Below are 14,491 nucleotides of genomic sequence, written 5' to 3'. Positions count from 1 at the left end.
AAGGAAAAGTCTAGAAAGACCACAAATACATGGAAGTTAAACACCATGTCAAGTAAGAAATCAAAGAAGAAATTTTAAAAGTACATGGAAACAAATGAAAACGAAAATACAATGGTCCAAAACCTCTGGGATGCAGCAAAAGCTGTTCTAAGAGGGAAGTTAATAGCAATTCAGGGCTATCCCAAGAAGCAACAGAAACCTCAAAGAATCTAAACTTATACCTAAAAGAGCTAGAAAAAGACCAACAAAGCCTATAGCCAGCAGAAGAAAGGAAATAAAGATTAGAGCAGAAATAAAATGATATTTAAAAAAAAAACAGATCGGTGAAACCAGGAGGAGCTGATTCTTTGAAAAAATTAATAAAATTGATAAACCCCTACCCAGACTTACCAAAAAGAAGAAAGGACCCAAATAAATAAAATCACAAATGAGAGAAGAGAAATAACCAACATCACAAAAATACAAACAACTGTACAAGAATATTATAAAAAACTATATGCCAACAAATTGGACAACCAAAAGAAATGAATAAATTCCAGGACATATAAACTATCAAAACTGAAACAAGAAGAAATAGGAATTGAATAGACCAATTACCAGCAAAGCAACTGAATCAGTAATCAAAAATCTGCCAACAAAAAAGTCCAGGACCAGACAGCTTCACGAGGGTGATTTCTAACAAATATTTAATTACTACTTTTTTTTTTAATTTTTTTTTAAATTTATGATAGTCACAGAGAGAGAGAGAGAGATCGAGAGAGAGAGAGAGAGGCAGAGACATAGGCAGAGGGAGAAGCAGGCTCCATGCACCAGGAGCCTGACGTGGGATTCGATCCCGGGTCTCCAGGATCCGGTGCGATCCAGTGCTAAACCGCTGCGCCACCGAGGGATCCCTCTAACAAATATTTAAATGAGTTATTATGTATTCTTCTCAAACTATCCCAAATAAACAAAAAAAGGAAGGAAAACCTTCAAATTCATTCTATAAGGCCAGCATTACCCTGATACCAAAATCAGATAAAGAAATCACAATAGAAGAGAATTACAAGGGCACCTACATGGCTCAGTAGGTTAAGCATCTGATTCTTGATCTCAGAATCATGAGTTCAAGCCCCATGTTGGGCTCCATTCTGGGTATAGAGCCTACATTAGAAAAGAGAGACAGAGAGAACTAGAGGCCAACGTCCCTGATGAGTACAGCATACTTAATAATGAGCATTGAGTAATGTATAGAATTCCTGAATCACTATACTGTACATCTAAAACTAATAGAACACTGTATGTTAACTATACTAGAATTAAAATTTAAAAAAACAACAACAACAACAAAATTTTTTAAGAGAGCATTTTAGGAGAAAGGGTGAGGAGGAGATATATATACACATAGGCATACACACACACACACACACACACACACACACACACACACACAGTAAGAATGAGATATAGCCAGATGTAGGAAACTAAATTCCAAACACCTGCACCTCACCTTCTTCTGAAGAACATTAACCTTCCTCTCCTTCACATCCAGCATGTCCTTGAGGTCATGTATCTCTCCAGCTTGTGTCCCCTTCTCCTCCGCCATATCCTGAATTTGTTTTGTCTTCTTATTCAGCATGGTTTCCTTTTCTTCCAAACGCAATCGGAGAGCATCCACCTAAGAATTTTTTTTTACAAATGATTAATTGAAAGAAAGGAATGTAATCCCTTCCAAATACATGTGTATAGTTGCCCAAATGAAATTAAATAGAGTGGTATTCTATTATTGGTAAATATAATTATTGCTATTTAGAAATTAAACCCTAAAACTTTATGAGCGCTTTTGTAATAAAAATAAAATTTACATCAGTTAAGTAAACAATGATATCAGGATAAATAGATCTGAATCAAAGACAATATGAAGAACTATTATAAAGAGATCGAGTTTTGGCAATTCTATTGAAGAGTTTCAGCAGATTCCTGGGCCCAGTCACAAGAGTTTCTGATTCAATGGGTTTGGGGCTCAAGAATTAAGTTTTTCTAACAAGTTCCCAAGTGATGCTACACTGCTTTAGAAAATCTAAAATTAGAAAGAAAACCATAAACATCCCAAAGCATGACTCTTGCTGTATCACAAAATAGGAACTAGAGGTAGAATATGATGCTTTTTAGACTAACAATCCCATAATGCACTGAAACATCTGTGCAAAGGAAAGCAAGGTCTACTTTCAGGCCCAAAGACTAGTCTGCTAAAGTCTAGCATCCAATTACCTTTATCCCCCAAGTTTAACAGTTTTCTCTAAATATAACTTTCAAATAACTAGAAATCTAATGACAGTACTTATTTTTAAATCCATTCAAACCAAATTTCACTAAGCAAACTCATACACCAAAATTATTTTGGTTTTTTTTTTTTTTTTTTTTTTTTGCTTTTCCACTAAGGATTTATAATTCAGCAAACAGTTACCTACTTATTATAGCAGAACAGGGAGGTGGATTTCTTTCATCTTAAGAAAGAAATATAATGTGAAATATAATGTGAGTCATATGGAAGCCACATATGAAATTTTAAACTTTCTAGCAGCTACATTAAAAAATAAAAAATAGATAAAATTAATTTTAATAATATATCCTGTTTAATCTATGATATTATCATTCCAAACATGTAATCCTTAATAAAAACTATTAATGAGCTCTTTTATTTTACATTCTTTATTTCATACTACATCTTAAAAGTCCAATGCATATTTTATATACCATATTTCAAGTGCTCAATAGCCATACATGGCTGGTGGCTACCACAGTGAAAATACAAATCTAAGATATCAAGTATGTTTCTATAAAACTTCCTTACCTTGAACCTATCGTGTATTATTTTTCCTGGCTGTCTGTGGATTAACCAATCCACAAAGAAAAATTAGTTAACATAGGTAATGACTCACATTTAGAGTATACCAAAATTATCAGGAAAAATCTAATATTATATCTAAACTATAAGGTATCTGAGAACCAGTACTGTGTGTATGGTAGTACTTACTGCTTAGTAAGTACTATGGAAAATTTCCTACAAGACTAATCTCACTTGAGACTCTATAGTTAAGTCATTATGCACTTATAAATTATCTTAGACTATGTTGGAAAGGAAAAATATGTAAATAAACTAGATTTCACTCTGCTAAACTGAATTTCTACCAACCATGTCAATGCCACTAATTCCACCAAGCCAGTAATTGGGGAGTAGTCTTTTTAGTGTCCATTTGTAATTCTTCAAAGTTCTACCATGCCCCCTCAATAAACACTTTTCACTTCTGATTTCCTTCTATTCTATTTTAATAAATGATATATTGTAACCTTATTATATTCTGGAAAGGTCCACCTAAGAACTTTCAAACTCTTAAACTCTTATTTCTGAAATCTGTTTTCTTTCTTCTACACCTACTAAATCTATTCTTTATGCATAGCATAACCTTTGATATATCATCTCTTTTTTCATCATTCATCCCTATTCTGGTTTATCTTGTTTTTCTCCCAGCCTAAGCAATCCTTTCAAACAGCCTCTTATCATTTCAAATGGTTTTCTTCATTCTACCCTCAAGATTTCTGAACCTTTCTGCATATGGTCATGTATATGCTCGCCAACCATATATACAGTATATTAAAAATTCTCCCAATTCTATCCTCAAGCATATCTTCACTTGTATTCTCCCTGTGTAAAATTTCACTTTCCCATGGCAATCTGGGAAACCAGGACTTAGAAAAGGTAGTTATAAATAAGCAATAGAGGAAGAATTTAAGATTAACTGGTCTATCTCCAGATCCTATAATCTTAACCAATTATATAATACGCTACCCCTCTAAGAGCTAGACAAATATATATATATATATATTTCATTTAAGTAAAATTCTAGAAAATGTACACTAATTACAGTAATAGAAAAGAATAGTAATAGATAAAGAATTCCCTGGAAAGAGGATGAAAGGGGGAGCAGTGAAGAATATCAGGCAAAAGCAAAAGAAAGGGATTACAAAGAGGTATGAGAAATATGGGGAGCATGTTCATTATCTTCACTGAGGTACTGGAAGGAAATATAGGAAAATACTTTTAAGACATTGAGGCATGGAAGGCTTCATTTTTAAAGACACAGAAAGTATACACCATAAAGAAAACATACTGTTAAATCTAACTGTGCTAAAATTTAAACTTTCACATCATGATACCATCTTACAGTGTTGTTTTCCTTTTATCTATACTTTATGTGCCTGAAATAGTTCTTAATAACAGTAATATTAAAGAACATTGGTGAATGTTTATACTTGCTTTAAAAATGTCAATATTTTATAAATGAATAAAATTAAATGTGATCCAATATTGAATTTCAATTTTTTAAATTTATGACCATTTATAATCACTCTGAAAAAATTTAAATATCTAGGTATAAATCTAACAAACATGTAAAGGATCTATATACTGAAAATTACAACTAATAAAAGAAATCAAAGAAGATCTAAACATGTTCTTCCCTTGACTATCTTATAAAATGTCATGTGTCAAGATAGCCAGCCTACTTAAAATTTTCCTCAGAGACCTGGAAAAAGAAAAGATTAAAGTAATTTTTAAAAATGTTTTGCTAAAAAAAAAAAAAAAAAAATGTTTTGCTAACAAACAGTAGAACTACAATAAATCAAGGCCAATGAATCCAAGAGAGATCACCAACAAAAATGTGCAAGTTTTGCTGCCTGCATAGAGTACTAAAGATCTCAGAGCAAGAATTAAAATCCAATACAAAACAATGATGAATTAGGTGATTTCCAGAGTTCCCCAACAGTCCTTTCTAAAGTGCAAGATGACAAAAGTCTTTACACTTCCTTGGTTTTCCGTCACCAACCTATTCAAATCACAAACACTCTACCATGCAAAGAAACAAAAAGATCTACAAGACAAATGTCAGAATTGAATACTGATTCAATTTGGAGAAAAGGATTGCCACCACAGAGCAAAGACCTTTGTGGAATATGAAATTCAACAACCAGCCTGCTTAAGATGCCAAAAGAGCCCATTGACCCTTATCCACTTGGCATTCAGGCACAGCTCAAGCTGGCCTGTGTGGCTACTAATCCTATTTGACAGTATCAGATTTGGTTCCAATTAGCTGAATCCATTACAGAGCATCAGTCACGGTTAATTCAAGAGGGTACTTATTGAACCCACGGACTCTTCTGCACAGTTAAAGAGGTCAAAGTCTTAGAAAAGTATACATGTCAGAAATTTTTTAAATACATAAATTATATGCTAAATCATTTGCACCTAATTTCTACGTTCTAATTTGTATTCTGTATACTCTATATTCTACTTCTAACCATATACCACATATCCCAATAACCACAAGCAAAAAACAAAGTAAATCACCTAAAGACGTTTCACACAATATTCCCAAAATACATTAAATTCTTTTTATAAGGGCAAAAGCCCAGACATTTAAACTTATAGATAAGTCTTAACTGCCGAATTTCCTTGTCTCTCAATTCTTCTCTACATTAATTTCAGAAAAATGAAATGTTTTCCACCTATGGGTAAGGAATCAGAATACAACACGAATACATCTCTTAGCATTTCTAAATGTTTCTCATCCTGATAGTAACAAAGTCCCACAGAACAATAACTGTAAGACCTCATATTGCTATTCTTTACCAAGAGTCCCTAGATGTCGTCGCTGCATTTTTACATTATCCCTCACTCACTTAACTGACTCGTCAACGTGCCAGTGCTACCAAGTCATAAATACCTGCATGCCATTTTGGGAGAATGTCAGGTATGAGACCCACAGGAATTGATGACTGAAAAGGTAAAAAATGAAAACTCTCGTAATAAACATACAAATCTTTGGTGTAAGAGTAGCTGGAAATACAGGCTTTCATATAAAAAGTATCTCAATCACAAATATTATGTACTCAAGTCCATTCTCTAATCACTAAGTGATCTTTTCTTTACTAAGTATTCAGTTCAAATTACCAAATACACTTTCTCTTGGTCTGCTTTTCTCATGCAATGCAGAATTTAAATGTGCTGGTCTGGATATCTAAGATAAAAATAACCACAAAAACCACTCTGCTACTACTAGATTGATTGCTCTGAATTTTACACTGATCTTTTTGGTTAGTAGTGAGTACATAGTACAATTTTGCGTGAGGTCCATATTTTGCAAACCACAAAAAAACATATTCAGGAAAGCCCCTCAGAGACTAGCGGGACACACGTCATCACACTAATACTATGGCTGGTAGGAGGGATAAGACACTGTTTATTCTACCAAATGCACTGGAGGAACAGCATCCATCTAGCTTGCCAAGAGTCAAGGTCTGTGGCAAACAGGTTATGCCAACTTCAACAAAAACAGGTTTTTCTCTACAAGATTTTCTCTACCAATGGACATGAACAGAAAAATAGCTACCTTGCTCTTTTGGTCTCTCACCAATGATCACAAAACTATTAATTATCTTAAGCTATCTTAACCTTCTTTCATTTTACATCAATAAATACATCTATTTAAATATACATGAGCAGTAAGAATTGCACGGATACAATGACTTGTTTCCTAAAACTCCTATCTTGGCTTTGCCAATGATTTACATCTTTCTAACTCTCTGACCCCATCTCTTCCATTTTTTTCCACTGAATCCTCTGTCATTTTCCCCTTCTTACATCTCTACTTTATAAAACTTCCTCTGTAGAAATCAATTCAATCTTAGGCTTTAACCACCATCTCCAATTAGCAATAACCATGCCTCAGATAAACCTCACTGGCTACGTATGATAGATACTGCCACTGTACAAAGCTAACCACTATCTCCATAACAGCTTCCAAATCTTTATTCCTAACCCCAACCAGTTCTAAAATCCTGAGATTCTAACAAAATATTCTTTTTAACCCAGAACTCTCACTGAATATTTAGTTTAGAATGAGAGTTTCTAAAGAACCTTTTATTTTAAAGATCACCTACTATGGTCAAACCTTAACATAAGTTAAATCTTATGGTGTTTATTATTACTTTCTGCATTTTTTCCGGTATTTGGCAGTATTTCACAAATGTTTTAGAAATTAATAATCTAAACTCCTAATTTTAAAACCAATGAACTCAAAGCCCAAACGAAGTGATTTGCCCAAGATCACTAAGTATAATTTCCTATCATTACATTTCCCATTGTTCTCATCTAACAAAGAGGCTGAATGAAGAGCACTGGGCCATGGGATTGACAACATCCACAAGAAAGCATTTTATGTATTTCTTTTTTAAGATTTTATTTATTTGTTAATGAGAGACACAGAGAGAGAGAGGCAGAGACACAGGAACAGGGAGAAGCAGGCTCCATGCAGGGAGCCTGACGTGGGACTGGATCCCAGGTCTCCAGGATCACGCCCTGGGCCGAAGGTGGCGCTAAACCGCTGAGCCACCGGGGCTGCCCCAGGAAGCATTTTAAAAGGCTATTTTGACAAACTGCATTGAGCTCTGCTTAAAGCCTTATACATGACAAAAAGGCTGAAGAGCTCAGAGAAACATCAAAAAGACCAAGGGTATAGATGTGCCATTCCATGGTACACAGTACATAGTACCCAGTACACAGTACTTTGCTCACAAACACACACAAAAGGCTGCAAATTTAGTCTGAAAAAACCAATGTCAATATTGTTTCCATGCACTTTACCCTGAAAACTCATAATCTTCATAACAATCATGGTGATTCATAGACAATGATGTTGTTTTAAAGTCAATATGGTAACAACTATACAAACTATACAAAGAATAAAATACAAAGCCGTATTCAGCTACGTAACTACAGTAGAAATGTTAATGTTGGTCTCGGCAAATATGATAAAGCAAAGCAGTCAGCCAACCTAGTTCTTCTACCCCGACCCCTCTAAGCTAACACATCTGTTAATGCTTCCTTATTCTGGTATCAGACTAACATTTAAGTAAACCTTAGAGCCCTAGCCCTCTCTGCATGGAACTCAAAATCACAGAAAGAGACAATTTCCCCATTGGAAGGACCTTAACAGTCACCTGATTCCATCTCTAATCTAAATTCTGGGTCTCTATATCTCCAATAAACAGTCTTCTCTAGTATTTGAACACCTCCAGTAAAATCCAGGTACATAGTTCCCCTCTAGAGGCTGCCCATGCTCTGCTTTTACCAGGCATAAAAGCAATTTCTGATCTAGAAGTTTAAAAATATTTTTCTTTCTGTAATTTTATCCACTGCCCCAGTTCAATCCCTTAGGCTAGATGTTCTTCCATGTAACATCCATTCAGACACATGCAGAATACCATGGACTCCCAAAGCATTTCTTTTCCAAGCTACCCTTCAACTATTCCTTAATATGCCATGGTTTCAGACTCTTTCCATCTAAACACACTTAAAAGTGCCAACAACCTTTAAATCATTATACCCAGAACTCAATACATCACGGCTGATTCTCTCACCCTTACTTCTGGACACTTTGAAAACAACTGAAGATTGCATATGATTTTTTGGTTTTGAGGGGGTTTTCTGGCAGTCACTACACAGATATTGAAGGATTACTAAAGTAGATTGTTTTTGCTTTTGTCAGTGTTTATGAGTTTGGTTATTATTTTTTTTTTTTTTAAGAATTATTTATTTAGTCATGAGAGACACAGAGAGAGAGAGAGAGAGAGAGGCAGAGACACAGGCAGAGGGAGAAGCAGGTTCCATGCAGGGATCCTGGGTCTCCAGGATCAGGCCCTGGGCTGAAGGTGGCGCTAAACCACCGAGCCACCCAGGCTGCCCATATTTTTATTTTATTTGCTAGCTTTTTAAAAAAGATTTATTGGGATCCCTGGGTGGCGCAGCGGTTTGGCGCCTGCCTTTGGCCCAGGGCGTGATCCTGGAGACCCCGGATCGAATCCCACGTTGGGCTCCCGGTGCATGGAGCCTGCTTCTCCCTCTGCCTATGTCTCTGCCTCTCTCTCTCTCTCTCTCTGTGTGACTATCATAAATAAATAAAAAATTTTTAAAAAAAGTGATAAAAAAGATTTATTTATTGAAAGAGAGAACATGCATGAGTTGGGGGAAGGGCAGAGAGAGAAGCAAACTCCCTGCTGAGTGGGGAGCCCAAACCACAGCTTGATCCCAGGACCAGATCATGTCTTAAGCCAAAATCAAGAGACAGGTACTCAACCAGACTGAGCCACCTAGGCACCCCTACTGGCCCCTACTGACTTTTTTTGGAGAAAGGGAGGGATAGAAAACTAAAGATTTTTATAGGCATTCTATTAAATTTTTATCCTACTTGGTTTAGCCCATTACTCTGCTCTAAAGATCTTTTGGAATGCTGAAATTTTTTTAAAGATTTTATTTATTTATTCATGAGAGACGCAGAGACAGGAAGACAGAGACATAGGTAGAGGGAGAAGCAGGCTGCCTACGGTGAGCCTGATGTGGGACTCGATCCCAGGACCCCGGGCTCACAACTTAAGCCAAAGGCAGATTCTCAATCACTGAGTCACACAGGGGTCCCTGGAATGCTGAATTTCTTATCTAACATGCACATTAGCCATCCCTCCTCCATATTTTGTTCCATCCAATTCATTAATAAAAATATTTAACACAAGAAGAGTCAAGGTTAGAGAGATACATAATCCCACCACAAACTTTTATGTAGGTTAACATAAACCATTAAACACCACCTTTGGGAAAAGTCATTTTATAGTTATGAAGTAACCTAATTATCATCTTATCTTACATTTCTTCCTCTTATTTACGCTCCCTTCCTTGCCAGTGCCTTGAAGAGGTATAGGTCTACTCCCCACTTCCCTCTGGCTGGCCCACCCCTGCACCCCTTCTCATCGCTGCCACCACCACCATCACCTGTCTCTTCGCCAGCTGACGTGCCCTCTTGCCCCCTGCACAGCACCATCCCTGCATTCCACAGGGGACTTGGGCAAGGGTGCCGAAGGTAGGCGAGAGGCACACAGAAACAAACCAACTGGCAGCCAGGCAGCCCCTGAGGAGAGACATTCAGACAAAGTCTCCCTGCCCCCCATTCCTTCCAAGATCAGAAAAACTTGTCACCCCGCCTCCACAATGATGCTGGGGAGGTGGGAGGAAGAAGTGGGAATTCCCCTTCCCAGTACCCCAAGAATGTCTGAGCCTTCAATGTTGAATTTTTTTCTTTATTAAAATGTACTTTTATCTTATAAAATCAACCAATCCAAAATGATGTAGACGATAGCAGTGGCTCTGTGAAGGCGGCATCTCTGGTTTGGGAGTAGACAGGCCATGGGGACAGAGGGGGCACAAAGATGTGGTTACTGTCTCTTGCCTCCAGCTCTGTGGAGGTGGGTAGGGTCTACAGTGCAAGCCGGGGTGGGGGCAGGGGGCAAGTGTCTTGTGGGCTTTGGACAATGAGACTCTGACCTTGCTGCATTCCTACTACTTCCACACCACTACCACTGCCACCACCACTACCACTGCTACCACCACTACCACTGCCACCACCACCACCACTTTCACCACTACCACTGGGTCTCTTCGGAATCTTGGGGTGGGGGGCACCTTTGAGGATCATGGCTACTACCGCCCAGGATTTGAGCGTGGGGAGTGGGCGTAGCCTCAGCAGATGGGACACCTGTGCCCTGCAGGTGTTGACAAGATACACCATCTGTAATGTCCTTGGCACAATAAAACCGAATGTCAGTTTCAAAAAAAAAACAAAAACAAAAAACCCTCTTCCACACTGGAAATCCTACCAAAAAATAATGTAAAATTCACCTTAGATGGCCTAGTTTTAATGCTGACTTTTAGTGACCACCATTTCCAATGAAAAAGTCCAATGGTGACTTTTGGTGATCACCATTTCCAATGAAAAAGATTAGGTGCACAAATGCGGCAATCCTCTTTGTACTCACTTGAAAATCAAAGTGACATTTACTCAAAGCCAATCTCAAAAACCCCTCTCATCTTCATGATCCTAAATGATGATCAATAACAGATTAGTAATTTTATTTGCATGTGGCCCTAGCCAAAAAACAAAACATTTCAAAGCACTTCCCAGACTAAGGAAACTTAAAATGTAGACTCTGATTCAACAGGTCTAAAACATAACTCAAGATTTTGTTTCCACATTTAATGCAATGCCTATCAAAATACCACAGCACTTTTCACAGAGCTAGAATAAACAATCCTAAAATTTTTATGAAACCACAATAGACCCCCACTAGCCAAAGCAATCTTGAAAAAGAAAAAAATTAAAGGCATCATAATTCCAGATTTTAAACTATATTAGAAAGTTATAATCATCAAGACTGGCACAAAAACAGACATATTAAATCAATGGAGCAGAACAGAAAACTCAGAAATGGGCCCACAACCATATGGTCAATTAATCAACAAAGCAGTAAAGAATATTCAATGGAAAAAAGTCTCTTTAACAAATGGTGTTGGAAAAACTGGGCAGCAACATGCAGAAGAACGAAATTGGACCACTTTCTTATATCATACATGAAAACAAATTCAAAATGGATGAAAGACCTAAACATGAGGCAGGAAACCATCAAAATCCTAGAGGAAAACATAGGCAGAACCTCTCTGACCTCAGACATTGCAACTTCTTACTAGACAGGCGCATCACCAGAGGCAAGGGAAACAAAAGCAAAAATAAACTACTGGGACCATCAAGATAAAAAGCTTCTACATAGCAAAGGAAACAATCAACAAAACTAAAAGGCAGCCTACAGAATGGCAGAAGATATTTGCAAATAATATATCTGATAAAGGGTTAATATTCAAAATCTAAAAGAAACTTATCAAGCTCAACACTCAAAAATAAAAAAATCCAGTTAAGAAATGGGCATAAGATATGAATAGCCATTGTTTCAAAGAAGACATCCAGATAGCTAACAGACACATGAAGCTATGCTCAACATAATTCATCATCAGGGACACACAAATCAAAACTACAATGAAGTATCATCTCACACCTGTCAGAATGGCTAACATTAACAACACAAGAAACCATGGATGTTGGTAAGGATGCAGAGAAAGGGGAACTCTCTTACATTACTGGTGGGGATGCCAACTGGTGCAGCCTCTCTGGAGAACAGTATGGAGGTTCCTCAAAAAGTTAAAAATAGAACTAGCCTACAATCCAGCAATTGCACTACCAGGTCTTTACTCAAAGAATACAAAGATACAGATTCGAAAGGGTACAGTCACCCCAATGTTTACAGTAGCATTATCAATAATAGCCAAACTATGGAGAGAGCCCATATGTCCACCAACTGATGAATGGATAAAGAAGATGTGGTGTGTATACACACACACACACACACAAAAAAAATATTATTCAGCCATAAAAAAGAATGAAATCTTGCCATTTGCAATGATGTGGATAGAGCTAGAGTGTATTATGCGAAGTGAAATAAGTCAGTCAGAGAAAGACAAATACCATGATTTCACTCATATGTGGAATTTAAGAAACAAAACAGATGAACATATGGGGAGGGGGAAAAGAGAAAAAGAGGAAAACAAAAGAGAGAGACAAACCATAAAAGACTCTTAATGACAGGAAACAGAGGGTTGATGGAAGGATGTGGATAAGGAATAGGCTACATGGGTGATGGGTATTAAGGAATGCACTTGTTGTGATGAATCACTGAATGCTACTCCAAAACCAATAATGCATTGTATGTTAACTAGAATTTAAATAAAAAAATTTTTAAACAGGGCACCTGGGGGGCTCTGTCAGTTAAGCATCTGTCTTCAGCTCAGGTCACGACGTCAGGGTTCTGAGATTGAGCCCCACATTGGGCTCCCTGCTTGGCCTCTCTCCCTCTAACTCTGCTCCCATTCGTGCATGCATTCTCTCTCTCTCTCAAATAAATAAAATCTTTTAAAAAATAAGATGATTTTGTGTTTCCAGTAAGTTCTTAAGTGAGTGGATGCTGCTGGTCTTTGAAGCACATTTTGAATAGATCTCTTGGATGCTTTAGCATAATTTGTTTTTACACATCTTAGGCTTTCATTTTCATTTTTCATGATTAAATTATGCAAGGTACTCTTTTCAGTCCTATGATGGAGAAGACAACAACTATACGCAGAATTTCACTTGCTCTATCATGTAACATGATACCAATGATGGGCACCTGGGTGGTTCTGTGGTTGAGCAGGCCTCTACCTTTGGCTTGGGTCATGATCCCAGACTCCTAGGATCAAGTCCCACGTCGGGCTCCCCGTAAAGAGCCTGCTTCTCCCTCTGTTTGTCTCCACCTCTCTCTCTGTGTCTCTCTGACTAAATAAAATCTTAAAAAAAAAATTGTACCAATGAGTATATACAAACTGGAGAAGCTCTACTTTTTATGATCTTACTCCAAAAGTCTTTACTTTTATCGGATAACCTCAATTATTTTGGAGTTTTGGTATTAATGCCACTGTTCTTACATGGGTCTGTGCCAAATTCTTACATTGATATTTGACTTTTTATTCCTGTCACATTAATATCCCTTTTCTACTACTATTTTTTGCATCTCACTCCTTCCTTGTAGAGACAATTTTGTTCTTTTTAGCAGTTCTATGTGATCCATAGGTGGTAAACTCTCAGTTTGCATTAGTCTAGGGAAAAAAAAGTCTTTATTCTACCTCCACTGATGAATGATGGTTTCACTGGGTTCAGAATTATGAACTTCTTAAGTTTTTCACTAAATTTGAAGATTTTTACTCTTATTCTCTCTTGTTCCGTTGATGTTGTTGAAAAGCCTGCTGCTGGCCTGTTAATCCTTTTTAGGTAAACTATTATTTCCTCTCTGGTAGCTTTTAAAATCAGTTTATCTATGGTTTCATTGTGATTTATGGTAAGTGTGGATATCCTCCTATTCAAGAATTATTTGCTCCTAAAATGAAGATCTATTCCTATTATCTAGTCAGAAATAATCTCAGTGGGATGCCTGGGTGGCTCAGAGGTTGAGCATCTACCTTTGGCTCAAGGCATGATCCCGGGGTCCTGGGATCAAGTCCCATTATCAGGCTCCCTGAGAGGAGCCCGCTTCTCCCTCTGCCTATGTCTCTGCCTCTCTCTGTGTGTGTCTCTCATGAATAAATAAAAATCTTAAAAAGAAAAAAAATGAAATATTCTCAGCAATTACCTCTTCTAAAATTGCCTATTTCCTCTATCCTACCCTTTTGAAACTCCCATAGATGTTAGATTTCTATTTCAACGGACTTCGCTTTAATCCCTATCTTTTCTTGTTTCTTACTGCTCTCTTCATAAGAGACTTCTCCCTCAGACTCCTCACATGTATCTTCCAATTCACTAACTGTACCTGCAGCATTCTCTAGTCTGCAGTTTAACCACTATATTTTTCCTTCACTTTAGTTATTATGTATTTCATATCTAAAACCCTGCTTTGTTCTTTAACAACCTGCCTGGTATTATTTATAGTGTTTTGCCCTTTCCTGTTTTAAATCCTTCATGTGTTTCATAATGGTACTATTTACTGAGTG

At 37.1% G+C, this 14,491-nt stretch overlaps 1 protein-coding gene across 24 annotated transcripts in view; it reads right to left on the bottom strand.

Annotated features, from left to right (window-relative positions):
• Positions 1-14,491, bottom strand: part of ERC1 (ELKS/RAB6-interacting/CAST family member 1) — a 534,848-nt gene that overhangs the window by 386,001 nt on the left and 134,356 nt on the right. For all 24 annotated transcript variants that reach the window (XR_013364494.1, XR_013364495.1, XR_013364497.1 and 21 more), the window contains one exon: positions 1,490-1,657. Coding sequence is in view for 21 of the 24 variants with exons in the window: in XM_077871590.1 (XP_077727716.1) it covers positions 1,490-1,657 (168 nt within the window). In the remaining 3 variants the exon portion in view is untranslated. The remainder of the gene's footprint in view (positions 1-1,489; positions 1,658-14,491) is intronic.

The sequence above is a fragment of the Canis aureus genome, chromosome 25 (genome assembly GCF_053574225.1).
Source record: "Canis aureus isolate CA01 chromosome 25, VMU_Caureus_v.1.0, whole genome shotgun sequence".
Lineage (NCBI taxonomy): Eukaryota > Metazoa > Chordata > Mammalia > Carnivora > Canidae > Canis > Canis aureus.
This window is presented reverse-complemented; position numbering and strand designations above follow the sequence as displayed.